This window comes from Catharus ustulatus, chromosome 25 (assembly GCF_009819885.2).
Source record: "Catharus ustulatus isolate bCatUst1 chromosome 25, bCatUst1.pri.v2, whole genome shotgun sequence".
NCBI lineage: Eukaryota > Metazoa > Chordata > Aves > Passeriformes > Turdidae > Catharus > Catharus ustulatus.
Genome location: NC_046245.1, coordinates 6223943 through 6250674, shown reverse-complemented (window position 1 = coordinate 6250674; position 26732 = coordinate 6223943). Strand labels below are relative to the sequence as shown.

The 26732-nt window shown below is 48.6% G+C and overlaps 1 protein-coding gene across 5 annotated transcripts in view; it reads left to right on the top strand.

The window, feature by feature from the left end:
• Positions 1 to 25800, top strand: part of PPP1R12B (protein phosphatase 1 regulatory subunit 12B) — a 143741-nt gene extending 117941 nt beyond the window's left edge. For 3 of the 5 annotated variants that reach the window (XM_033080057.1, XM_033080056.1, XM_033080054.1), the window contains 6 exons: positions 9997 to 10013; positions 10492 to 10636; positions 11230 to 11334; positions 11585 to 11638; positions 13002 to 13052; positions 18731 to 19480. In XM_033080057.1, coding sequence (XP_032935948.1) covers positions 9997 to 10013; positions 10492 to 10636; positions 11230 to 11334; positions 11585 to 11638; positions 13002 to 13052; positions 18731 to 18865 — 507 coding nt within the window. In that variant the 3' untranslated portion in view covers positions 18866 to 19480. Of the gene's footprint in view, positions 1 to 9996; positions 10014 to 10491; positions 10637 to 11229; positions 11335 to 11584; positions 11639 to 13001; positions 13053 to 18730; positions 19481 to 22612 lie in introns of those variants that run through there. The other 2 variants (XM_033080055.1, XM_033080058.2) reach the window with 1 other exon arrangement.
• Positions 25801 to 26732: the final 932 nt, after the last annotated feature.

The window sequence follows — 26732 nt, the reverse complement described above, 5'->3', positions numbered from 1 at the left end:
TTCCTGTTATCTGATGTAAATCTTTCCTCTCTTACTTTAAAACTATCCCTCCACTTGTCCTGTCACTTGCCCATGTGAAAACTCAATGTCCCAGAATGCTGGGAGATCATTAGAAATGCCTGATTGGATCACAGCCTTCCTTGAGTTTGGAATATATATGTGTCAGATGATCAGTTTTTGCTCTGTGGTGTTTTTGCGACAGGTTCCATCTGTTTCAGATATTCCTGGTCACAGGTTTATTCTCACATGGGGTTTTCCTCTGTGCATCATTTGACTTGCTGTGCTGCCACTGCCAATGCGTTAGAGAATAGAAAGTGTTATGAAAATATTTTTCCAGGAACCTTTATGTTCTTGGCTTTCCATTTAGTGGCTTGGACCCATTTGGTTGTGATAAAAGTGATGCTGCATAAATTGAAATGGGATCAAATAAGTTGTTTCATGATAATTTCTATCTAATTTCTGGACAGTTGACTAGTTGCACAGTGTTTATGGAAATAATTCCCTTCTCTCCCAGCAGCCAACAAAAAATGTGGAATACTGAAACTTGAACTTTCAGGCAATTAATCTTCATCTGTGTTCTCCAGCACCCTGCTTTGTTTTCTCTCTGGTTATTCCTCAAACATTGTGTTTCTCAGATGGGTATCAGGATGAAATCCTTCTACGTTGTTTGTCCTTGGGGTTTTTTTTGAGTTTTCTTCTGGTAAATGTCCATATCTGGAAGCATATCGGGAACTTGTGGTCATTCCCAGGGCACCACCCAGGAGACGTTATGTGCTGTGACTCAGTAGCTGGATGATGCTCCTGCATATGGATATATAAACAAGATGGGTCAGGGCATGTGCTGTGACCTGTGGGCTGAATGGTTTCTGTCCCTGAGGCTGAAGTTCTCACTCCCGGGCAGCAGAATTGATCCAAGCCAAAGCTGGAGCAGGGAGTCTGTTAACTATTAAAGGCTCTGAGTGGTCATGGATGTTTTGGTAAGGACCTGGTATAGCACTGCAGCCTCATTTAAAGCTCTAGTTCGAGCCTCAGCTGCCTGGTCAGAGGTGTTGCCTTTGGAGAATCTGGTTAAGCAGTTGGAGAGCAATCCCTTGGGACAGCTCAGCAGGAGGTCACAAGGTCAGGGGCAACTTGAGATTCCACGAGAGCAGGGAATCAGTTGGAACTGTAAAAGGGATGAAGGGAGGAGGAGTAGGACAATACCCTTAATTTGGGTCAGTTAGTGGTACAGCCACAAAACCAGGGACAGAAAGAGGGGGAAGTGCTGCAGGACGAGAATGAGCAGCCACAGGAGAGATGGGGAGGGTGGGTGGAACCTCTGTTAATGCTGCTCTGTGAGCAGCAAACCACTTCATCCTGCTGAGCTGGAAACCAGTGTCTGCTTCCCTGCAGGAGCCCACTAGAGTTCTGTTTTTCATAAAATTAACACAAACCCATCAAAAATAGGGCTGGAAGAGAGACAGAGCCCAGTTCATCCATATCCATGTGTACTGGCAGCTCTGCTTGTGCTATTCATGGGAGGTGGTGCACAGAATCATGGAACCATTAAGGTTGGAAAAGCACTCTAAGATCTCTGAGTCCAAACATTAACCCAGCACTGCTGGGTGGGGATCATTCTCTTCTCCCAGGTAACAAGCAACAGGACAAGAGGAAATGGCCTCAAGTTGTGCCGAGGAAGGTTGGATACTGGGGGAAACTTTCCTGAAAAGGTGGTCAGGCACTGGCTCAGGCTGTCCTGGCCAGAGATGGAGTCACCATCCCAGGAAGTATTCAAAAAACATGTGGATGTGGCACCGGGGATATCATAGCTGGGGACATGAATTAGTGGTGAACATGGCAGTGCTGGGGTAACATTTGGCCTTGATGGTCTTAGAGGGCCTTTCCAGTCTTCACAGTTCTGTGATTCCATGATTATTGTCTCACTGCCATGGGCTGCCTTTGCCCACAGTGCTGTTGTGGGAATGTGACTGCTGTCTCAGGAGCTGTTCACTGGATTTTGGAGTGAACTTCACACTGAAAAGTTGCCAGGTTGGCTGTTGGTGGCTCTCACCCTCATTGGTAGTTCAAGAAGTTTTTACGTCCCTAATGAAACACCTGAGAACATCCTGCCAGAGTTCTTGCAGGGCAGGGAAGGGGTTCCTGCAGACCTATGGCATTCTCATCTGGAAGAAATTTAGGAGTAGAAATCTTTTCCTCTCGTGTCACTTGGCGGCTCAGTTTTTATTTCCACATGTCTAGAGAGTTTTGTCTAAGAGCACGTCGCTTTGCAAAATTAAATTTTTCACCAATAAAATTTGATCCTTTAGAAAAGAAGGGAAAAAGAGCAACAAACCCTGAATTTCAGAATTATGGCCTTTCCTAAATTAAAATACTGTCCAGCCTGATGTTTTACATAGCGAGTTTTATCCCTGAGAGACAATGGAAATAAACCGCAGCTGCTGGAAAGCCCATGCGCCATGAGAGAGTTTTGGAGCACAGAGCCACAGGCTGGCCATGGCATACATGGCACAGACCAGCATCTGACTATAGCTTGTTTGGGATGGCAGGAGATGTGGCCATCAGTCCCTCACAGCCCTGGATGTTTATTTCTGATTAAATATGTGCTGTTTGTACTGAAAACAATGGGATCTGCTGCAGCCAGCTGCCAAAGCCACTATTCTATCCTGGAGAAGCTTTTAATGTTATGCTTCAGTAATAGTAGTTTTTCTTAAGCAAAGTTTATTGATTTATAGTTTGAGAAAACATATTTTGCATCAGGCTTTGGGGAGTTGGAGGTTACAGAGAGGTGGTTTGGCTGCACTGGATTATTAATCATATCCACAGGATTTTGGAATCCTTGCATTTGCACGATTGCAGGCTCGAGCTGGAGGCAGCACATCCATCACGCCGGTCGAGCTAAGGGGATGCTGCACAAACCACAGCTCTCAGGTCAGAGGAGCAGCTTTCTGAAGGAGGCAATGACCTCGAAATAACTCTCCAAAGCAGAGTTCAGCCAGACCTCTGAATTATTCTGCACCCACTGAAAAACTTAAACTTGATCCCAGCCGTTCCTGACTGGAAGGACAAATATGGCTGGAGGGAAGCACCGACCTGAATTGTACCCACTGGGGATGGTCTGAGGTGTCCCAGGCAGCCTCCTCCTGGCTTTTGTTGCTTCCAGCTTGGCTCTGGCTGCACCAGCTCCTGGAGGACTCCTGCCCTCAGCATCACCCTGCTCTGCCCTGGCATGGCCTCACCTCAAGTTTGTGGGGCAGTTTTGGGCACCTCAATATAAGGAGGATCTGAAGCTATTGGAGAGTGTCTAAAGGAGGGACATGGAAATAGGGAAGGGTCTGGAGGGGCCACACAAGGAGTGTCTGAGTGTCTGTGGTCTGTTCACCCTGGAGCCTGAGGTCAGACCCCACTGGGGGCTGCAGCTCCTCCTGAGGGCAGCTCTGATCTCTGCTCTCTGTGACAGGGACAGGAGCTGAGGGAAGGGCTGGAGCTGTGCCAGGGGAGGGTCAGGCTGGGTACTGGGGAAAGGTTCTTTCCCCAGAGGGTGCTGGGCACTGCCCAGGCTCCCCAGGGAATGGGCACAGCCCCGAGGCTGCCAGAGCTCCAGGAGAGTTTGGACAACGCTACCAGGGGTGCACAGGGTGGGATTGTTGGGATGTCTGTGCAGGGCCAGGTGTTGGGCTCAAGCCCCATGGATCCCTTCCAGCTCAGGACATTCCATGCTTCTAAGAGGGAGAGGTTGTCCTTTGGAGCACACATCAGCCTGGCCCAATGCTAGAGCTCATGTAGGAGCAGCTGAGCTACGTAACTGCAGGAACTTAGTGACTTTTGCTTATAAAAGGGAAAGAACCCCAAAACCAGCTGGCTTTATTTTACATTTAATTTCTAAAATAAACACAGATCATCAAGAGGATATTTGCCAGCACAAGAATAAAATTTGAGGGGATTCTAAAACTTTTCCTGTTACTTAAAGGAGGACAGAGCTGGAGCTGTGCCCCTGGGTCTCATTAATTAATGAGAGTGGTTAATTAATCATAGCTATTGATCAGCATTTCTCAGACAAAACACAGCAAAATAAATTCCTTGACAACTCTCTTAAAATAGCGTACACTGCCCGAGACTGCCCAGTTTGAGATAAAGAAGCATAAAATGTTCCCAAAGCATTTTTTCCTTGTTTGTTTTTTTTTTCTTTTTTCTTGAAAAAATGTAAATAGTAGGCAATTGTGCCTTCACTGACTCCAACCTCAGCCACAGAACACAATTGGAAGCAATTAGGGCAGTTTCTGCCTTGGCAAGAGCAGCAGCCAATCCCCCTTTTGGCACTGCAGTTCAGGGCTACATTTTATTGAAATCTTCCATGAGGAATTTGGTTTTAATTATTCATCACTGAGCTCCCAAAAGCTGCAAAATTTTCTGTTTTTAAGGGAAGGTTTCTGCCCTCCAGAGTCCGAGTACATTTTTTAAATCAGTCCTGAATGGTATTCCTGGCACAAACCAGCATCCCAACACTCTGGGTAGGTGGAGTCAGGGCCAGTAGCCAGCATGCCTTTTCCCTGAGACTGACCAATGTCAGCATCTTGAGAATCTCTGGAAGTGGCCAAGGCCAGGCTGGACAGGGCTTGGAGCAACCTGGGATAGTGGAAGATGTCCTTGCCTATGGCAGGGGGTGGAATTAGATGAGCTGTAAGTTCCCTTCCAACCCACACCATCCTTTGATTCCATGATTCTGTGGTGCTCTTTGCCCTCTTTCCTGGGTCCCATCTCAGATCCTGATGATCTTCCAGCTTACCTGGGTTGGATCATCTCTGAGCTGGCAAAGTGGGCTGAACCCCTTCAGTGTCCTCCACCACCCCAGCACCACCTGGACCTGCTACCTATTCCCAGGTGATGGGATCTCTCTGGTGAGAGCTCTAAGATCTGAGCATTACCAGAAGCTTGTGAGCATGGCTGCAAGTGCTCTGTGCTTTTTAGTTTTGTTTTAGAAGTCTCCCCCTTGGGTGTCTAGGCAGCAGCTCCGGGGCTCAGCTCGGCTGCTGTGCTGGATTCCAAATCAGGACAGCTGCCTCCAGCCCTGTGTGTTCTCCCCATCCCAACCCCTGCAGCGCTCTGACCCTGTTTAGATTATGGAAGGATAATTTCACAACTTGATGCTTCCATGGCTTTTGATGTTTTTAGTTGAATTTTGATCCCAAGGGAAATAAAGAATCTGGGCAAAACTGCAGTGCTGCTCCAAATTTGCCAGGGAAAGAAAAAAGCCTCCCGTGCATTTGCTGATAATGACTGGAGTGGATACAGCCATTTCTCAGCATCCCCTCACAAACCCTAACAATTTCCTTCAGGAAAGTCAGGAAGAAAAAGACCCTTCTTGCACCAGCTCAGTCGAGTGCACGTGGGATGTCTCAGCTCCTCATTCCCTCTGTGCATTCCCAACTTCTCTTCCCAGCAATGAAGGAAGAAGAGTTTTTGTCCTTCACCTTCTCACCATGACCTTGGAATTTCCAGCTCTGGGATGGCATCTCTGAGCACACGACCTCCTTCCTCACTTACATGGGCAGCACAAGGAGCCAGCTAGTGCTGCTGGAATTCCAGTGAATATTTGGTGGCTATTTGAGAGGACAGGGCACTGCAGGCAGGGCCAACAGGGGATGTGCTGATGGAGCAGATGCAGCTGGAAGCACATGGAGAGGGTTCCAAAGGTGCTGTGGTCAAACACAAGGCAGAACCGAGCTGGAAAGAAGCTGTTTTCTGCTGAAACTATGTCTCCAGTGTGGGATCCCAGTGGCCTCTGAAGATGTTTGTCTCTCTTTGAACAAATGGCAGGGATGTCTCAGTTAAGCACCTCCTCCAGTGTTCCATAGAATCATGGAATCAGAGTCACTGAGGTTGGAAAAGCCCTCTAGGATCATTGAGTCTACCACTGCCATGTTCACTGCTAGCCCATGTCCCAGGTGCCACATACACATTTTTAAACACTTCCAGGGGTGTTGACTCCATCATTGCCTGGGCAGCTGTGCCAGGGCCTGACTACCTCTTCAGGGAAGAAATTTTCTCTAATATCCAACCTGAACCTTCCCTTGAGGTTATTTCCTCTCCCTTCTGTCCCTTGTTCCCTGGGAGCAGAGCCCAACCCTGCTGGCTGCCCCCTCCTGTCGGGGAGTTGTGCAGAGCCCAAAGGTCCCCCCTGAGCCTCTTTTTTCTCCAGGCTGAGTCCCCCCCAGCTCCCTCAGCCACTCCTCATGATCCAGACCCTTCCACAGCTTCATCATTATTCTATCAGAGGGCTTTTCCAGCCGTAATGGTGCTGTCATTGCACGATTCCAGGTTACTGCAGGGCTCTGCTCAATGTTGGCAGCAGCAGGAATGATGCTCCACTCTCATCTGGCACTTTGCTTTTCTTTAAACACATAGAGATAGTCACAGTCTGAACCAATAGCTCACAGTATCCATCACAGGAAAGTTGTAAATACAATAAGCCTGGGAAGTTCCCCCCTTTTTCTGTGTATGTTTAAAGTGATTCCTTTCTTACCCCACCCTTCCTTTGTGGAAGTATGCCCCTGCTCCCCCTGCATATGGAAGTTCTTGTTTCTTAGAAGGAAAAAAAAGGACAGAAGTGGTTTTTCCTCTTGCTACAAGTGCCCTGGCTGGCTCAGGGACCTTTTTGGCTTCATTGCCTGGTTTCCATGTCACCTTGCCCAGCCACATGATATTTGCCATGACTGTTCAAATCCATTAACAGATGTGTTTCTGAAGTAAATTCAGGCTTGCTAAGGAGTCGATTACTTGCCCAGCCATTTAGCATAAAGTGCACAAATAACTTTCAACAAGAGCCGTGTTAATCACTGTAATTCCCTTCTCTGGGTCTTGGGTCATTATGCCAGGATTCAAAACGAGCTATCAGGCTGCTGAGAGGTTTAAGAAGCAAACGTTGAAAGCTCAGCTAACAGAGCGCCATGGAGAGATCAGCATGTGTGTGGGGAAATGGGAAATCCTTTGTAGAATCCAAGAATCCCAGAATGGTTTGGGTTGGGAAGGTACCATGGAACCTCATCCAGTCCCACCCCCTGCCATGAGCAGGGTCACCTTTCACTAGCCCAGGTTTCTCCAAGCCCTGTCCAGCCTGGCCTTAGACACTTCCAGTGATGTGCCCCATTTCTCTGAGCAATCTGTGCCAGGACCTCACCACCCTCACAGGGAAGAATTTCTTCCCACTATCACAAATAACCCTGTCCTTTGTCAGTGGTAAGCCAGCCACTCCCCCTTGTTTGAAGTCCCTTTCCAGCTCTCTTGGACCCCTTTTAGGCACTGGAAGGGGCTCTAAAGCCTCCCTGGAACCTTCTCTTCTCCAGTTTGAACACCCCCAGCTCTCCCAGCCTGGCTCCAGAGCAGAGAGGGCTCCAGGCCTGGGAGCAGCTCCGTGGCCTCCTCTGGGCTCACTCCAGCAGCTCCACGTCCTTCCTGTGCTGGAAGCCCAGGGCTGGAGGCAGCTCTGCAGGTGGGGTCTCACCTGAGTGGGGCACAGGGGCAGAATCTCCCCTGCATGAGCCCAGGATGTGGTTGGATTTGTGGTCTGTCTTTCTATCAGCCCTATGCCAGAGGCCAGCTGTACAGAAACTGTCCCAACTTGGTGCCTTCAGGTTTCATACAGAGCATGGCCCAGGCCAGGGCTGTTTGCACGAGAGGGCATGACATCAGGCAGCTGCCAGGCATTGAGTCACATCAAGTGCTTCCCAGAGAGCATCCGTGGCTTGCCGAGGTGCAGCAGGCCTTAGCCATGGTGGAAATACATCTGCTGTCTTCTCTGGGAGGTTTCTCATCTCTAAGATGAAAAGAGCAGAGAGATTTTATTAGAGTAAATAAAATAATACGAGGCTGGACCCACTGTCATGGCTCAGGACCTGTGCCTGCACCAGGAGCTTTGGTTACGGTGTCTACAGGGTGGGGCTGGCATTTGACATGCTCGAGAACCTGGCTGAGGGTAGCTCTGTGGACACAGCTGGAGGGAGAATCTGCTAATTCATAGCAGGGTTTGCTTGTTCTTTTGATCTCTGCACACAGCAGATTTGTCCTGAGTGTGTGATCCATCTGCGAGGCTCCACGTTCCGGGTCCTGGCTGTTCATTTTTCTGGCGCTGGTGAGCTCACAGCACAGCGTGTCAGAGGCTGTGCTGCAGAGCCCACACATTGCAGACTTCCTGGGCATCCTCCCATCCTGAATCAAGATGCAAATGAGGGTCACATGAGGCTGGGATTAATTAAAATCTCAGCAGCCAGGTGCAGGTAACAGGTCATCATGTCCTGGCAAGCAGTGGGCAGGGCTGGGCACAGGGCAGGATGCTTTGGGACCTGCCCCCATGTTCCTCTGGCTTTGAATGGAGAGGTAACCAGGTCACTTGTCCACCCTCCTCCATGTAATGGGTGATTTCATTCCTTTCTCCATGAGATGTACACCCAGATCCGTGCCCAGGCAGGAGTGTGTGGTTTGAAGTCTTCAAGGACTTGGGTGCCAGACAGGCAGCAAATCTCTCTCCCAGCAAGGCCTTAGCACTGGATTTACTGGTGTAGCTGACAGCACAAGCAGTGTGAGCATGTCTGGGCGCTAAAAGCCTGACCCTTCATCTGCCTTGTGATGTCCTTTGTGTTGACTCTTTTAAAACAAGTATAGGGAATTGGCTGGAAGTGCCTGTAGGAGGTTTGTGCTCACTCAGAGCAATGATACTACTGATAAACCAGCAGAGGAATACTGGGCTCAGCTTCCAGTTCAAGGGACCATAAAGAGTTGGAATGCACCTGGAATTTGAGTAAATGTCTGTCAGACACCTTGTGGAGAAGGTGACCATCAGTGTGGCATGTCCTGCAGGACAGTGATGCCATCACCACTGGATTTATGCAATTGTAGGAAGGAACTGTTTGATGCAGAAAATTTTATTGAAATGGTGGTTTACCACATCCAGCCTCTGTAGGATATTCATGGAGTCATGGAATTATTAAGTTGGAAAAGCCCTCTGAGATCGTTGAGCCCAAACTTTCCCTCAGCATTGCCATGTTCACCACAAAGCCATGTCCCCAGGTGTTACAGCTATACATTTTATGAACATTTCCAGGGAGTGTGACTCCACCACTGCCCCGGTCAACCTGTGCCATGGCCTGACCACCCTTTCAAGGAGGAAATTTTCCCTAATATGCACCTAACTGAACCTCCCCTGACACAATGTGAGGCCTTTCCTTGTGTCCTGTCCCTTGTTCCCTGTAAGCAGAACCAGGTCCTCCCTGAGCCTCCTTTTTCTCCAGGCTGAGTACGCCCAGCTCCTTCAGCTGCTCCTGTGCTCCAGATCCTTCCCCAGCTTCGTTTCCTTCTCTGGACATGCTCCAGCCACTCAGTGTCCACAGGTCAGCCAAGGACAGACCAGTGGAGGTTTGGATGTTGATGGGGAAAGAAAAAACCCAACACAGGCTTCAACCATCCTGGTGTAAGGGTCTTCTTTCTCCCTCCCTCCTGCAGCTGCTGTTGTGTCTCTGCCACTGTGAACCTTTTCTCCATGGGAAGGTTCTTGCCCATGGAGAGAAAAGTGTTTGTGATTTTCTCAAGTTCAGCACAAACACTGGGAGATCCCTGTGTCTGTTAGTACCCCTCACCCGCATCATACACAGTACAGTGATCATAGTCAGGAAGAACAACTTCACTGGAAAAGGGAAACAACAGATTAGTTTGGATTCCAGGGAAGGCATTTCAATTCTGCAAATAAGGATTTGAACAGCAAGATTCAGGATTTATTAGGTGAGCAAAATAAATGCTTCAGAGGAGCTGAAGCAGTTGAAGATTCAGGCAGAGATTGGAGATTCCCAGTTTGGGCTGGGAAAGCTCCATGTAGCCTGGCATGAGCTGAGTGCTGGTATCTGAGGTGGGAAATTGCTGCTTCCTGAAAGCTCTGCAGTTTTTGAATTGAATGTTTAATTCTCCTCATTATTAATTACCTTTTTCTTGTTTTCTTTTTTTTTTCTTCAGCATGAAAGACTTTCCAGGTAAGAATTTTCCTTTTTTCTTTTTTTTTCCGCTGTGTAATATTTATTGGCAGCATGTTCTTGTATGGCTTTGAGGATTCCCTGTGCTTCAAATCCAGTGTGCCACTGGCTATTTGGTCCTTTCCTGAGCTCAGCTGTGGCTTCAGTTTGCTTCTATTCTTTACTCCCCAGATTATTTACCTCAGTGCCCTCTTAGAAATGGAGCTGGTTCCCACCATGATAATGAGAGATTGATGGGAAGTCACTGCCCATGGAAGGCTGGGCCGGTACCCTGGGATTTTTTGCAGTTATTGTAGTTGTGGTGGCTGCCAGGTTTTGGGCAGTGATTCCCCTGGGCTGAGTGGAGGGTGCTCCCACAGACCCCAGAGCCCCAGCTCAGCTGGGTGTGCCACAGCTTCCAGTCCCAACCAGCTGGGCCCTGTGCTGGCTATTCCAAGTTATCACAGCTCCACAGTGCTGGATCTTCCTCTTGCTTCAGGTTGGAAGCAGTGAACCCCAGCACGAGTGACTCATCCTACAGCGACCGTGCCTCCGGCCGCTCCAGTGCCTACAGCCGCAGGGAGAACCGGCTCGCCGCCCTCAGCAGCCGCGCAGACGACGAGAGCAGCAGGGACTATAAAAAAGTAGGATTGTTTAAACTTAGCATTGTCACTGCACACACTGCAAAACCTGCCTGTTGCTGCAGAAACCAGCCTCAAGAATCAGTGGGAAGAAAGATGTTCATTTGTTCATTTCAATGTTCATTTTCTCTGTTTCAAAGAATCCAGTGGTTTGGGTCAGAAGGGACCTTAAAGCTCATCCCATTCCACCCCTGTCATGGGCAGGGACACCTTCCACTATCCCAGGTTGCTCCAAGTCCCTGTCCAACCTGGACCTGGACACTTCCAGGGATGGGGCAGCCACAGCTTCTCTGGGCACCCTGTGCCAGGTCTTCACCACCCTGTGAGTAAAGAGTTACCTAAATTAAAACTGTCCCTTTTTTTTGCCTCTTGGCAACTTCCTAGAAAATTCAACAGCTGATTTCCTATTTCTAATTCATTAATTATGAAAACATAAGTAAAGCATCCAAGTTGGTTTTGTTTTCCCTTCTCTTCTCCTCATGTGTGGGAGCAAAGTGAACCCCTCAGCTCAGTGCATCTGCTCAGATCAGCGTGGTGGGATGGGGTTAATTAACTAGGAGCAGGCTGGTTAATTGAGCTCTTGTTTTGCATTTCAGTTATATGAGAGTGCCCTGTCTGAAAATCAAAAGCTGAAGTCAAAGCTGCAAGAAGCCCAGCTTGAGCTGGCTGATATCAAAGCAAAGTTGGAAAAAGCAGCCCAGGTAAGGGAAAATCCAGGTCCTGACTGGAGAAACTGAGTACTGGCCATGCCAAACCAACACTTATTATAGAATGGGAAAGGGAGGAAGCTCCTGGAAGGATGTTTATGGGAGGGAAGGTGCCATAGAGGAGACAGAAATAAGCACAACTTGTTGCATCCCAAGCATGAGCATCTGTGGGCTGTCTTGGTGTTTGTGCAGCACCCTGTGAGTGCTCTCGGGTTTAATCACTTTCTATTTTTAATTTCCATAGCAGAAACAGGAGAAAACTTCTGACCGTTCCAGCATGCTGGAGATGGAGAAGAGGGTACGTGTCTCTGCTTTCTTCTGAGTCACAGCCTGTGCCTTGTGTTGCTGTGCAGGGCAGTCATTTCTAGAAGGGAAGTGTTAATTAAAAGATAAGTTGTATTTTTGCCTTGAGGAGCAGTGCACAATGATAATTGTGTGCTGACCTTCACAGGGCTTGAGGCTCTGCTGCTCTCTTTGCATATCAGCTTCATTCTGATTCCTCTCTTTTGTTCTAAGCAGCTGAGGACCAACAGATTGTTTCATACCGAGAGACTATTGGTCCATTATGTTTTAAAACATTCTTGATCCTTACAAATAAAGACTGTTTTGGGGTGGTGGCGGAACAAAGCAAAATCCTGAAAGGGCTGCTCTCAATCCCTTCATCCTCCAGCCTGGGTTGATACCAAGGATTGCCCCAACCAGGGACAGAACCTTGAACTTGGCCTTGTTGAAGTCAGGGCAACATCCTGTATAACTTCTGTTGAATTAGGATCACAACAGCCACAAATTCTGTGATTAGAAAGTAAAAATGTGTCCAGCTGTTCTCAGTGAAGATACATTAACTGTTTTCAGGATGACTTATGCATTTTGCACCAATGAATCCCTGCATAAACCGTGCTGTGGGTAAAAAGGGACCCAGAATTCATCATCCACAGCACACGCAGAAGCTGCCTTTTCCTCACTCTCCTGGCCTCATGGCTCTTTGCATACGGCAAAGGAGCAGGGTAGAAAGTGTAAATCTTGTTCTTGATGCGTGTTTCCCACTTCCCCCTTCTCAGGGCATGTCCCTGGAACAATTTGAGCCCTCTTCATGTTGGGAAAGTCACTGAAGAAGTCCAGATCTCCTTGCCTTGGCTCAGGCTTAGCTGAGGCCACTCACATGGAGGACTCTAATCCTCACTTTCTAAAATGCACCAAAAACAGTCAGCTTTGCAGCACTGGATTATCTGGGAGAAACAGGATTTCCAGGCAGGGAATTTCCTTGTCCTGTTTCCTATTTGAGCGGCTCAGTGACTTTTCTCATTGCCACCTTTAGTGGAGTATAAGTAAATCCATGGCTTCACCTGCAGAGCTCAAAATCACATTACATCAGCAACTCCTGAGAACTGGGATCACTGAAAATGGGGAATAATTTCATTATAGGGGTATGAATAGAGCTTGTGATCTACCCAACCAGGCCCAGCTTATATCCCTTCTAGTTTTCCAGCTGCTCTGTCCCATCTGATCAGCTCCTGGTTGTAACCTCTGCCTTGCTTTGGGATATTCTTCAAGGAATGCTGCTACAGAAACACAAGACTCTTATTTTTCTTTAAAAGAAAATATACCATAATTTTTTCTTCTAAATCCTTGTGATCTTCTTTGTTATGAATCCTTGTAAACAGGAGAAGCGAGCCCTGGAGCGGAAACTCTCTGAAATGGAGGAGGAAATGAAGGTAAGAAATAATCTTCACTGTGTCTATTCCATTTTTTATGCTTTATATTCATGTCTTTGGGGATTGTCACCAGATGAGGATGTTAAAGGTGTCCATGGGAAGGATCTCATTTCCCTTTCTGCAGTCAGAACTTGCTTTAATGGCCCTGTTCTCCAAAAATAAACTGTTCTGTTCTCATTCATCTGATTGCTTCTATGTTTGATCTGTTCTGCTGATTGATCCGAGAATGGCGAGAGCCGTTCTCCTTATATGCCTTCCCAAACTAACCTTTTGTGGCATCACTGAGTTCCAGTGTGCTGACTCCCTGTGCTCTGACTAGTCTGCAGCCCAAGTTAAGCCGCTGAGGTTCTCTCCGGATGGGTAAGAAGACAAAGCTGGCTTTTGAGCTCACGCACACTGGCCAGGATAAAACACAGAGTGGTTGTGTTCCTATATTCCCTTCCCAAAGCATGTCCCTGGGAGGCCACGGCAGCCTAGGATAATTCCAGCAAAGAGGAATTTGCTTCCTGATGGGATGTGCAGCATGGCTTGCTGTCACGAGCCATGGTGGCCACTGGTGCTCTGGCACGTTGTCGCTCCCGTGGCGTGGCTTCAAGGATGGTTCTGCCTGTAAGGGGAGCCCTGCAGAGCCCAGGCAGCAGCATCTGGCTGCCCACACAGCTCTAAAGCCTCACCCCAGTTCGGCAGTGCTGCGTCACGTTCCGCTGTATTTCAGTGCTTGTGTTCACAGAATGAGTGTCCTCTTTGCTCTGCCCTGTACTTTCCTTCCCTTTCAACATGAGCAGGTGAGACCAAGCTGCTCTCAGAAGGAAGGACCCACCTGAGAGCTCTCCTGGCACCACACGCTGACAGAATTGACTTCCTGCCACCCTGGAGGAGGCTCCAACTCTATTTCTGTTTGAAGCTGTGTGTTTCCAACAAGCATATGGCTTTGAAAGGACCATTGGCTTGTGCTGCATCCTCTGCTGCAATAAGTAGCACAAGGATATGGTGATTTCTTGCTGTAAAGGCTCTTGTTCTCTCAAAGAGGAGAAAATAAGTGTGGATGTGTGAGCCAGGAGGAGAAAGAGAAAGAACTGAATATTTCTAAATTCCAAACGCTTTGTTCAGTGAACAGGTAGGAACCTTTAACTGCACAGAGACTTTCCTGTAGTTACAGAATTGTGGTCTCCAAGAGAAGTACAGGCATGAGCAGTTTGTGTTGGTCCTTCAGCAGTGCAAACTTGCAGCTTCAACCTACGGAGTAAGAAGACAAGGTGGTGGCCTCTAGTGGCCTCAGTTTGGAAACATGCTGCTCTGTAAAGCAATTAATGAAGGAAGGTTGGACACAGCCAGAGCACCTCCAATTCAGGTAGTCTGGAGCTGCAGAGCCATGGAAGCCAAGATGGTACAGAAGGAGAAGCACTTCTGGAGGCTGGATGTGTTCTCACTCTGCCTTGACAGACATGAGCTGAAGGAGCCTGTGGTCTGGCTGAAAATTAATTTCAGGTCTTTGAGACTGGTGCTGACTCTACCCTCTTGCTGTTCTTACTGCACCAGACAACCAAAGGGGCCTTTTGTTAGTAGAACAAATAGTCAAGAAATTGGAAAATCTCTCTTCTGAGGTGCTACTGCATTTTTACTAGTTTTTGCAAAACCTTAAGCATGTAGTGAGTACCTGAGGGCACTGCGACATATCTTGTTTGACAACTATTAAAAAAAAAAAAATATAAAATCTGTGAAGAAGCATTGAATTGAACCTTTCCAAAAGGAAACTGTTGTGTCCATTTTCATGATGCCTTGAAGTGGGAGTCCTGCTGTGTTTGCCTGGAGGGAGATAACCTTTGCAGAGCATCCCTGTTAGTCTGTAGTGTGGGAGTTGAGCCAGGAAAGAATCTACTAATTCTGGTTGGACTTTCATTCTTGCTCATTGCACTACCGAGTAGCTGTTGTGCAGAGTCAGAAGGAATAAGCAAGGAATTGTGAAGGAAAATGCAAACCACCAATTTCCTTTAATGTGGAGAGCAGCAAGTGGAAACAGCCAAACCTGTCAGGTGATGAGGTCTCAGATTGTTTTTGCGAATTCTTTCCACTTGTCTTTGAATCCAGCAAGACTCACATCTGGCTGTTGAATCCAGGGGTGTCTGTGTCCAGTTGTGCCCATCGGATGTCCTGGCCAGGGCTGTTTTCTCCTTGCAGCTGACTTTTGAGGAAGAGGAGGCAGAGGTGACAGAAACATACAGTACTTCAGGCTGTGTTTGAGGGAATGAGTTTTGTTCCTGTCTGGAGTGTGACCCCTGCTACCAAAGCCAGAGAAGTGAAGAGGAGCAAGACAGGCTTAGTAACTTCAAGAACCTTGGTGGCAGAACTGCTCCTCAGACCTGCTCTTGCAAAAGTGACAGAGCCATGCAGCATTTCCCTGAGTGGCTGCATAATTTGACTGGAGATCCAGAACCTTGGCTGACTCAGGAGAAAGAAAATTAACATTTGCACTGAACTGAATTCAATGCCAAGCGCCTGAGGTCCCAACTTAACACAGCAATTGTTCTTGAAGGTCACAGAAGCTCCTTTATTCCGTAGCAGTGCTGCAGCTCTTGGCCTCAACCATCCTGCAGGCTCTGGGCATTTTTATTTAGTGTTGCAGGCACAAAATCCATTAATTGAAGGCAGGTACAGAGAACTGAGAAACCTGCTTTTGCTAAGCCAAGTATCAAGCAGAGTGATAAGCAATCACAGCAGTATTGTCCAGATCCTGCTCTTTGCCCTTGGCTTCAGTCCCAACTTCCCAGCCTTTGCTGGATTTGGTACATAAACAGGAGCCTGGCCTACCTGCAGCACACACACATTTTTACATAAATGATCCTTTGTGTGGAAGCTGAGCAGCAGCTGATGGGACTGTGCTGAGGTTCCGTGCTATGCTGGTGTGGAAAAACAAAGCATGAAATGATCTGAAATGATCACAGTCCTTTCAACCTCATGCACCATGATGCCCTTACTATGTATGTTAGATGCTTTCTGCCAGCTGTGAGCCCTGTGATAAAACAGAGGATCTTTATTACCATATTACCATAAAATCATGGAATATCCTGAACTGAAAGGGACCCACAGTCCAACCCCTGGCCCTGCCCAGACGGCCCAACAATCCCACCCTGTGCATCCCTGGTAACGTTGTCCAAACTCTCCTGGAGCTCTGGCAGCCTCGGGGCTGTGCCCATTCCCTGGGAAGCCTGGGCAGTGCCCAGCACCCTGTGGGGGAAGAATCTTTCCCGATATCCAGCCTGACCCTCCCTGGCACAGCTCCAGCCCTTCCCTCAGCTCCTGTCCCTGTCACAGAGAGCATAGGTCAGAGCTGCCCTTGGGAGGAGCTGCAGCTCCCATGAGGTCTGACCTCAGGCTCCTCTTCTGCAGGGTATCCTCAACTTCAAATATCCTCAAAAACCAAAAAGTGACTATTCCAGTCTAACCATCTTCCAGCAGCTCCTGGTGTGATGTATCACAGGACAGCCGTGCTATGTCCATCTGTCCTCACTGAGCACAGTGGCAACCAGCAAAGTTTGGATGGATGGATGGATGGATGGATGGATGGATGGATGGATGGATGGATGGATGGATGATATGATGGATGGATGGATGCATGGATGGATGATGAATGGATGCATGGATGGATGGATGGATGCATGGATGGATGGATGGGATATGGTGAACAGGAATCTCACTGAGGTGTCGTTGCAACCTTCCTGCAGTTTGTTTGCTGTAACTCTGTCTTGAGATCTGTTAATTTATCCAGTGTCAGAACTGCGTTTGTGTGTCCAAGGAGCTGCTCCATCAGTTTGATGATCTCAGGGGCTCAAACCCCATCCTTTGCAAGACAGCCCTTACTGTCTTGCTTGGTTTTGCAAAGTTTTTCAAAGAGGTGCCTTCATTCCATCATGGAGAGTGAATATAGTGCTTTTGGGCAGCTAAGAACTAAGCTGATGGTTGGGGATATACAAAGTAACTTCACTTTGGTACAGGAATGAGCCCTTGGACAAAATCTCCTGGGACACAGAGGATTCCTTACCAACTGCAACCTGCTCTGGGTCATCACAGAATCTCAGATTGGCTTGGGTTGGAAGGTGCTCTCCTCATTCCACACCCTGCCATGGGCAGGGACACCTTCCACTATCCCAAGGTTGCACCAAGTCCTGTCCAACCTGACCTTGGACACTCCAGGGATGGGACAGCCACAGCTTCTCTGGGCAACCCAAATAGTGCAGGTTGGGTGGATGGCCATTGTCTTTGTGTCACAGTAGATTCTTTCATGGTGCTCCTTGTTCAGGGCAGACAGCACCTCCATTTGAGTGCTTTCTACTAATGAAATGGTAGAAAGGAACCCCCTTCCCCACAGCCCCTTCCCTCTGTCTTCTGCCACTGCAAGCTCACACATAAGAGGACATGGGAGGAATATGGTGCTTTGTGGGACTGCTTTGGTTTGGGACTGGGATTTTGTCACTTGAACTTACAACTCTTCTTGTGGATGTTTCCTGCCTGCCCCTGCTGAGTGTTGAGGCTCCCACCATCATGCAGGATGGGTTCTTGCTCAGGAGGGATTCTTGTTCTTGTGGCCCAGCTGCCCGACCTCTCGGGAGAAAGGAGGGCATGGATGCCACTCAGGAAGTAGTTCCACAGCTCTTGGCATCTCCTGGCACCTACAGTGGTTTAAATGTCCAGCACATGAATTCACTTTGGCATTACTGGGAACAGTGTCATCCTTGTGGCACTGGGATATCTGCATGGCTTGTACCATTTCCTTGTCCTGCTTCCTCATGGCTCTTCTGTTCCTTACCTCTCATTGCTGTTGTACCTGTGCAAACCCTAGTTTGTACCCATGTCCAGTTTGTTCGTGTGCAAGCTCCAGTGTGGGGTGTGATCTCTGTCCGGTCCTGTGCCCCTCATTGCCTTTATCACCAGGAATGTCTTCCTGACACATCTCTGCTGTGAGAGATGCTCTCATTCAGACTCCTCTTCCTAAAATAAGCAGTTTAAGGTTCAGACTTGTCCCCTCTGAAGGTCAGAGATAAATTGAGCCCTGTGACAGAGGAGAGTTGAATCTGGGCAGGGATGAGAAACCCCTGCAAACCCCAGAGGTTTTAGCAGGACTGAGCCTGGGCAGACCCAGGAGCATCACTCAAGGATGAGGGACACAAGCAGACACGGTATGTGTCTCAGTGATCTGCCATGAGACAGTGACACTTTCAGGTGCTTCTGTCTGTGCCTTTGGGATCTCCCAGGAAGCTCTGATTGCTTTTTGCTCCACACAGCTGCTTTGGCTTTTAGAGATACACGAAGAAAAGGAATTTTAAAGAAATTCTCAGTTCCCAGCAGTGCTTTCAGAGCCTGTGTATGTGTTAAGTCACTGGTGATAGGTCTCACAGCAGTTCCCAAGTCCCAGGGCTGTCTGGATAAACTAGACTAAAATCCTGCTTTGTGGTGGGAAATCCCTGTGTTTGACCTTTTTTAAGACTTTGGGGGCCCCTGGAGAAAGAGCTGATTCCCAAAATATCCTGGGTGTGTTGTCAGGCTTTCCCATCCAGCACTCACTGCTATTAATTTCTTTTATTCTCTTTTTTTCTTTCACTACCTAAGGACTAAACTCCCATTTCTGTGCTCATTTGTTTCCATGATGTTCTCTCTCTGTCCACTCCTCTCACTCTCTGCAGAATCTCCACCAGCTCAAACAGATTCACACTCTGAGGCAGATGAATGAGCAACTGCTGGCTGAGAACAGGGCTCTGACCCGGGTTGTAGCCAGACTTTCTCTGCCTGCCAAGCCCTCGGAATCAGAGGAGCTGTAGCTGCTTTCCCTCCAGCTCATCCTGCCTCCCTCTTCTGCTCTTCCAGGCAGGTCTCCGCTCCCTGGTTGGGCGTTTCCTGCTCACCTACTTGCTTTCCAGGGTGTTTGGTGAAGCTTGTGGTTCAAAAGCTTGTGGCAGAGGATCTCTGAATTCCACAAGCATGGTGCTGTTGCCACAGCAAGGCTTTGCTGGAGCTCTGCTCGCCCTGCTGGCTCTTGCTCTGCTTGGCAGATGCTGCTGCCCTTGCCAGCTTAGCACTGGAGAATGGCTTTGGGGTGACTTGGCAGTGCCAGCAGCTCCTTGCCTGGTACTTTGCCTTGAAACAGACTTACAGAATGGTTTGTGTTGGAAGGGGCACTGAAGTTCATCTCATTCCACCTCCTACCATCAGCAGGGACACCTTCCACTAGACCAGGTTTCTCCAAGCACTGTCCAGCCTGGCCTTGGACACTTGAAAATAGGCGGTTTATGCTACAGGTCTGCTTATAATTTTTTTTTTATTTATTGGACTTAGTTCAGGGAGAAGCTAGCACTCAGCACGTCAGATTATCCAAAGTCAGGAAGCTTTCAGGGTTGTTGTGAAAAGTGAACATTTTAGACTGAAAGAGTATTTTTAGAAAAACTACAAGCTGAGGTCTCCTCAGCAGGTTTTCTTGGTCACTTGAACAAAAAGGACAAGCTTCTTTCCTTATTTTAAATTGACATTTTTAACTATGAGTCCACAGGCTCAGCACCTTCCTGCCTCCTGTGGGCTGGCACAGGGTGGGGGACCCAGCCAGAGCCAGACCGGGAGCACTCTGTGTTTTTATCTTCTGTTTTAAATCCAGTGTGGGACAATTAATGTTTAAAACCCAAGGATGACTCTTCCCTAAGCTTTGCCCTCACACATCACAGTTAAATTACGTATCTTCCTGCTACTTCATTGGTTCAATGCTAAAATAAAGCTGTAAATGCTCTCTTCTTGGGGCCCTACCTGTCCTTTGCAGGTTAGTAGGGATATTCATATCCCTTGAGACACAAGAAGTCATGTGCTTTTGTGGGCTGGAAGTGGCACCACAGAATAAAAAAATCTATTCTTAGCACACAAATTATAACAAGGCTGATTAACCATAGAAACAAACTAATCAGGGGAATTGTGGCTTCCCCTTTCCAGAAGACTCAGCTCAAGCCCACATGTGTGTCACAAGGGCCAGGAGAGTCGGGTGTCATGTTGTGTGCCCTGGATTGTGCCTTTCTGGTTTTAATCTGTGGAACTATCCTCCAACCTGACCTTGCCTCATTTCTTCTCATAAACTGTGAGCTTAAGTCATTCTCCTTTCCCACATGCTTTGAGATCTGAGAGGGAGAATTGGGCAAAATGATTCCCAGACTCAAAGAACTGATGTTTCACAACCTGCAAGTCACCTCTCCTTCTCCCAGGACATGCCCATGTTATCACTGCCCTTCCATCCCCTTCCTGCTCTGGCTGAGGCTCATCCTCCCCTCCTTACTTACAGGTTTGCAGTTTCCTGCCAGTGCCTGAGCTGGGGGACAGCCATGCTCTGCAAGCTTTGCTGATTTATTTTCAACTCTTTTAGTAGATCTAACACAGGATGTTGCTGGTATGTGTAAACTCTGCCTCAGTGGTGACTGTGAACTTCACAGCTGTACAGTGATGTCACTGGTTTAAACTCTGCCAGAAGTACCACTCTCTGGCAGCAGTGCTTTCCAGTCAATCTCATTTTCCTGAATCCACATTATTTCTGAGGAGCCAGGTAACATACAGTGTCCCAGGTAATGCACAGCCCTGCTGCTCAGATCAGCCTCCAGCCCAAACTCAGGTGGCACTGACACTGCATTATGGTCAACCCTGCCATTCCCTAGGGCTGAGCCATATCCCTACTCATCATTCCTGTGAAACATCTAGAAAGCTGCTGGAAATGTCCAGCCCTTCCAGCCTGTTCCCGTGGGGTTCATTTCACCTGACTTCAGGCTACTCTTCAAAGGGAGGAACACCCTGGGCTTGTATTGTATGAGGCTGATATGAAGCTTTCGGGAAGCCTCACTGGACACTGGTGGAGCCAGGTTATGACCAGGAAGCATGTCCAGTGGCACTTATTTGAAAATTGAGTGTAAATACATGTGAAATAAATGACATGGGTTGTGCAAAGGCCCCCTGTGAGGCACAGCTCCATCAAGTCCCAGCTGAGCCTGAGACTGAGGTGGTTCTCTCTGGCATCATTTCTGGGAACCTGTGACAGATTCTCTCTACCAAAACGAGTGTCAGGACTTCACATGCCCGTTACCACAGCAATGGGTACTGCAGAGACACCCCAGGCAGTAACAGGGGCCTGACAGGACTGCCCAGTGGGTGGTGGGGCCCTTGTGGGGCTCTGGGAGGCACCAGTGTGAGTGGCAGGTGAAGCTCAGGAGGAGACAGGGAGTGCAGAGTTATCAAGGGCTCTGTTGTGTCTCTGAGCTCCTGATCACTTCGGTGATGGTGATGGCAATGCTTCTTCTTTGGCCATGAGAAATGGCACAAGGAGCCATCAGTGCTGTTCTGGTGACAGCCCGGCCATGGTGATACACCTGTCAGCCCAGCACATGGATTTACCCTTTCCACAATATCCCACATGCAGCACCAACCCTTTCTCTCTCTGAAAAAGCCTTCCATCTGAAATAGCCACCACCAGTGCCCACAGGGATGGAGTTGGGTGTTACCATGGCTGGGCCCAACCATGGAAGAAGGGAATTGCTCTGGATGCTGGTACTGCCTCAGGAACTGCCCACACAGCTGGTGATCATGGAGGGACTGCAGGCAGAGGGGGGCAGAACATTGTGGTCAAAGCTGACACACCAGCTTAGGAGGAAGAAGATTTAGTACAGATTTTGAATTTGAGGGAATTTCCTCCAAGATGCACTGTGGCAGACAGAAGTCATGGCTGAGCTCATACAGGTACCGTGCATGTGATCCTGCTGCCCTGGGTGCCCCTGCAGGCTTGGAACTAGTCACCCTGTGCTCTGCTGGCACCCCTGGTGGGAGTGACCCCTGTGTGTCACACCCCAGACAGGAGCAGGGGATCTCCTTCTGGTGCCCAGCAGCTGGGAACAGTCCATGGAAGGTCACTCATTGCAATACAGGAAGTCAGCAGGTTTTATGCCAATGGGAAATGCTGGAAGGGTCTTGTTGAAGCTATTTCTTCTCTGTTTTCAAAGGCTTTTGTCTGTGTTGCAACCTCAGTTGAGCACCCAGGAGGCACCTCCAGTGTCAGTGTGTTCTACCAGTCCTCTGCCTGTGCACTTGTATTACACAGCTGTGGGGTCCCAAGGAGATTTGGGGGTATTCTAAAGACATTTGGCAAGATCCAAGTGCTAAATGAAGATTCTAGACCTTTGGTTCTTCTTCTAGTCCTGGCAAAATAAAAAAACATATCAGGAAAACCAGCTTTACTGTTGTCTGCTGAGCTGTATTTACCCTCTGGGCACAGGCTTGGGATGCAATAGCTCAGAAATGGTTCCTGTCCTGCTGGCCTGGTCCTGACCTGCTGCTGGGGCTGTGGCCTTGCTTTGCACCAGGGGCTCCCTGGCTCAGGACTTCTGGCTCAGTGCTGTGCTTGAGGCCCCACTCACCCCTCATGCCTGGCAGCCAGCTTGTAAAAGCTTTGGAGATGCTGCAGAGCCATGGAAGTGTGCTGGGTGGAGGGGATGCAATGTCCCCTCTGGCACCCCAAGCCCCTCTGATCCCACCTTGTCTTTGTCTCTCCGCAGATTTTGACAGAGCTGAAGTCAGACAACCAAAGGCTGAAGGATGAGAATGGAGCCCTCATTCGTGTCATCAGCAAACTCTCCAAATAGGAATCCTGAGCAAAGGCAGGACAAGGAGGGGTGTCTACACCAGCTGCCAACCCCACCACTGAGCCCTACCCCCTTTCCTTCCCATCACGTACAGCAAGCGTTTCAGCTGTGGGATCAATGTCACACCTGCCTTGCCCTGCCCTTTGCTGTACATTCCCTTTCTACCCCTATTTCCTCCCAACACACCCCCTGCCATTCTATTTTTTTTTTTTTTTTAATTTATGCATGTTGTGGTATCTCAGACATTTTATTCAAGGGAGAAATGTGAGGACTGGGTTTGAGCTGCCAAAACTTCTTCCAGAAGCTCAGTATTTGGTTTTGGACTCTGACCTGGAGTGGGAAGCTCCTACTGTAAAAAGTGACAACTGAAGAACTAACCCAGCATATCCAAGCCCTTCACAGGTGGGAAACATGAATATGGACTGGGACTCTGAGGATGCACATCAGCCCACTGAGATGTGGGACTCTGGTTAAATCTGATGCTGTGAAAGCTACCAGAGCTCATGTTTGCCACAGGCTGATGAGCTGTTTTGCACAGAGACCTTCTCCTCTTTCCCCAGTAGACTGAGTCTTTTATTTGAGATATGATTTGGAACCTTTTCAGTAACATCAGTGCTGACACTCAGTGTCAGACCCTTATCCCTCACCCTCCCTTTCCCCCACAGCCTGGTTGATCCTGTGTCACATCATGTCCTTCCAGAGCTCCTGTCTCTGTGGTTGGTAGCATCCAGTTGCCACCTGGACTCTTGTTCCTTGGGACAGGGTATATCCCAGGTACTTGCTGAGCTTTCTGAAGGACAGACTTCAACCCCTGCAGACCCTCTGCTGCTCTCACTTGTGTGTTAGTGTGAATCACCTTGCAAGGAGCTGTGCCCATGCCAGAAACCAGCCTCCCCTTCCCAACAGCCATCTGGGACGTTCTCCTGCTGCCTCCCTGAAAGCAGAGCCCCATAGCAGAGCCTGGTCTGGTATTTTGAGTACCCCTTTGATTTGCAGGATTTGTAGAGAGCAAATGCCAGCATCCTGTCCCACACACCTTGGAAAGGTAAGGGTGTGTCAGTGTCAGAGGGACAAGAGCTGCTGGTAACTGAATCACCATGATGAAAGTCTTCTGACCTGTCAAAAACCTGTGATAAGATTTGACCTTGAAGGAAATCTCCAAAAATACTCCTCTTTAATGTTGCATGTACTCTGAACAGTTTGGAATTGTTCTCTCCCATGGGCATTTATACATTGGCTCCTCTCTCCATGCTGTGGGACGTCATCAGATGTGTTGAGCTTCCCATTAACAGACTTCTCGTAAACAATGCCTTCCCTCTCAGAAACATCCTGCTGTATCCAAAACATTCTCCCATCTACATCTTTCCACATTTGTCCTTTCATCCCCTTTGTCCTTCAACTCCCCAGACTTTGTCTGGCCAAGGGCAGCAGTTCTCAGTCACTGAACCTGGAGGTGGCTGTGAAGCACTCTGCCACGTTCCTGAGCAGCTCTGCTGGCTCTGGCTGGGGGGACTCTCCACTGCCAGAGAGATGAGATAATTGAACTCGAGCAGAATACTTGAGCTTGCTCAACAGGGTAAAACTTACCTCTGTCGGGCAATCCTGGCCTTTTTTGAACGTTTTGCTTGTTACTGCCTCAGAAAGCCTCTCCGTTTTCCTCTTCCTGGAGTTTTCTCTCTTTGTTTCACCCCCCCCCAATTCTCCATTTTCCTCCCTTCCCCTCCCTGTCCTGTCTGTTTCCACCTCTCTTGCTCTTCCTGGAGCTGCGAGTTTTCCCCAGGCAGCTCTGACCATAAATTGCCCTTCAGCTGGTGGAACCATTTGTGCAGCTGAGGCACCGTTTCTCCTGGTACACCGAGGCCCTTCCTCTGCTGCTGAGCTTTGGGAGGAAGAGACCAAAGCTGGTAATGGCATCAGGGTTTCTGCAGAGCACTGCCTAAGCCAGGCATCCTTTTTATATTCCTTGATTTTAACCCTGCTCTATTTAACAGCTTTAAGTCTTGAGATCCGGTCAATGCTTCCCCTGCACGCCGTTCCCTCTTGGTGCACTCTTTATGTGAGTACTTCTGCCGTTCTTGATGTTTTCTCTCTTGGTGACCCACTCCTCACTCCAGCCTCCGGCTCTGGTTCTGGTCAGGAGATCGGGGATCAGGAGCCCGGTCCCTTCTGCGCCACGTGGAGGAGGAGACGCCCCCCAGCTGGGCCAGCACCTCAGGCCACGCATCCCAGCAGATGAGGAGGAGAGTTGAGAATAAAGATCCTGGTCTTCTCACAGGCGGGTTCCTGGCAGCAGGAAGAAGCCTGATGTCTGTTTTAGGGAGAGGGTTCAAACACAATCTGACAAATCCATCCTGCACTGATGTTTTTCCCCTTTCTACCAGGACATTGACTGTGCTTTTTTCCAAGTAACAGAGTAGAAAGGCTGTGGGAGGCTCATTCTTCTGAGTGGCACCTTGCAAAGCCAAATCACTTTAGCTGAAGTGTCTGCTTAGCACTGGATTCTCCTGAGCCTTGGGCCCCCACAGCTCAGTGTCCCTGATCAGCCAAAGCTGTGAGCGTCTCATGGTGATGGCGCAACTGCAAACCAAATTCTTAAGAATGGATATTTTTGTCTCACTTCATGCCTGACATAATCAGTGCACTGAAGAGGTGACAAACAGGACACCTCGAACCCTGTGCTTGGGGCAAGGTGCGGAGCAAATACGTTTTAAAATTGACCCCTCTTGGAACCAGAGCATTTGCCAGACGTGGTCTCCCTTGTGGAACATGAGCTTTTTTTTCTAAGCAATTGCTTGGGGTGAGTTAATTTTTATTGCTTGGGGTGAACCCACCTGTTGTGGCTGCGAGTTTGGTGATGGCTCTTTGTAAATAAACTCCTTGGAGAAGCAGGGCTGGCTGATGAGATGGGGAGAGAATGTATTTTTATGCAACTTTTGAGTGGCCTTTCAAACCCTGAGATGAATGATTTGTTTTACTGGTTGTTGTTATATAGTATTATAAGTATTACGTGTTTGAAAGTTTGGGAATAATATTCACAGCTATGATGCTTGTAAACACAACAGTATTTATAAATGAATAAAGTAAGAGTTGATAAAATAGAAGCTTTGACTTTGCTTCCATCTTTCTGGAATTACAAGTTGTTTGTGCTAGAATCCTCTGTTTCTCCCCAAATTCTCACAGCATAACAATATCCATCATCCATAAAAGCATGAACGCTCTGCAGCTACAACATAGGGACTTTTTCAGGGGAAACTGAAATGAAGGAACTGGGATGCACATCCCTGAAAAGCACCTACCAGTGGGAAGGTGAAACAGGAGAAGGTCACATCTCCTCCTTGGCACCACACTGAGGATCAGGCCTATTTCCCACTCTGGTGGCAAACCCTGTGTTTGCTCTGCTCAGAAGTTTGGTCAGCACGAAGTGTGGCACAGGCAGGAGGTGGTGTTACATCTGGGAACCTCTGTCTCTGGTGAGGCTGCTGGAACCTCCACATTTTCAAGTCTTCAGAGGTGGTTGGTGCAGGATGAGTTCCTCCCTAAGGGTTTGGGGATGTCCAGCATCCCTGTGGAGCAGGATGTAACTGTATGGACCAGACAGAATTTTTTCTTTGCTGGGGCAAAGAATTCTGTGGGGACCTTTGGTATTTCCCATCCATGTCTGGTCCAGCCTTGCTCATCTGGGGTTCAAGGCTGCCCAGAGTACAAGTCAGAGGGGGCTGGGGGGCTCAGCCTGGAGAAAAGGAGGCTCAAGGGGGACCTTCTGGCTCTGCACAACTCTGACAGACTCCCTGGGAACAAGGGACAGGACAAGAGGAAACAGCCTCAAGTTGTGCCAGGGAAGGTTTAGGTTGGATACTGGGGAAAGGTTCTTCCCTGAAAAGGTTGTCAGGCAGTGGCACAGCTGCCCAGGGCAGCAGCAAAGTCCCTGGAAATGTTCAAATGGTGAATGTGGCACTTGGGACACGGTTTAGTGGTGAACATGGGTTAACCATTGAGCTCCATGATCTTAGAGGGCCTTTCCAACATAAATGAT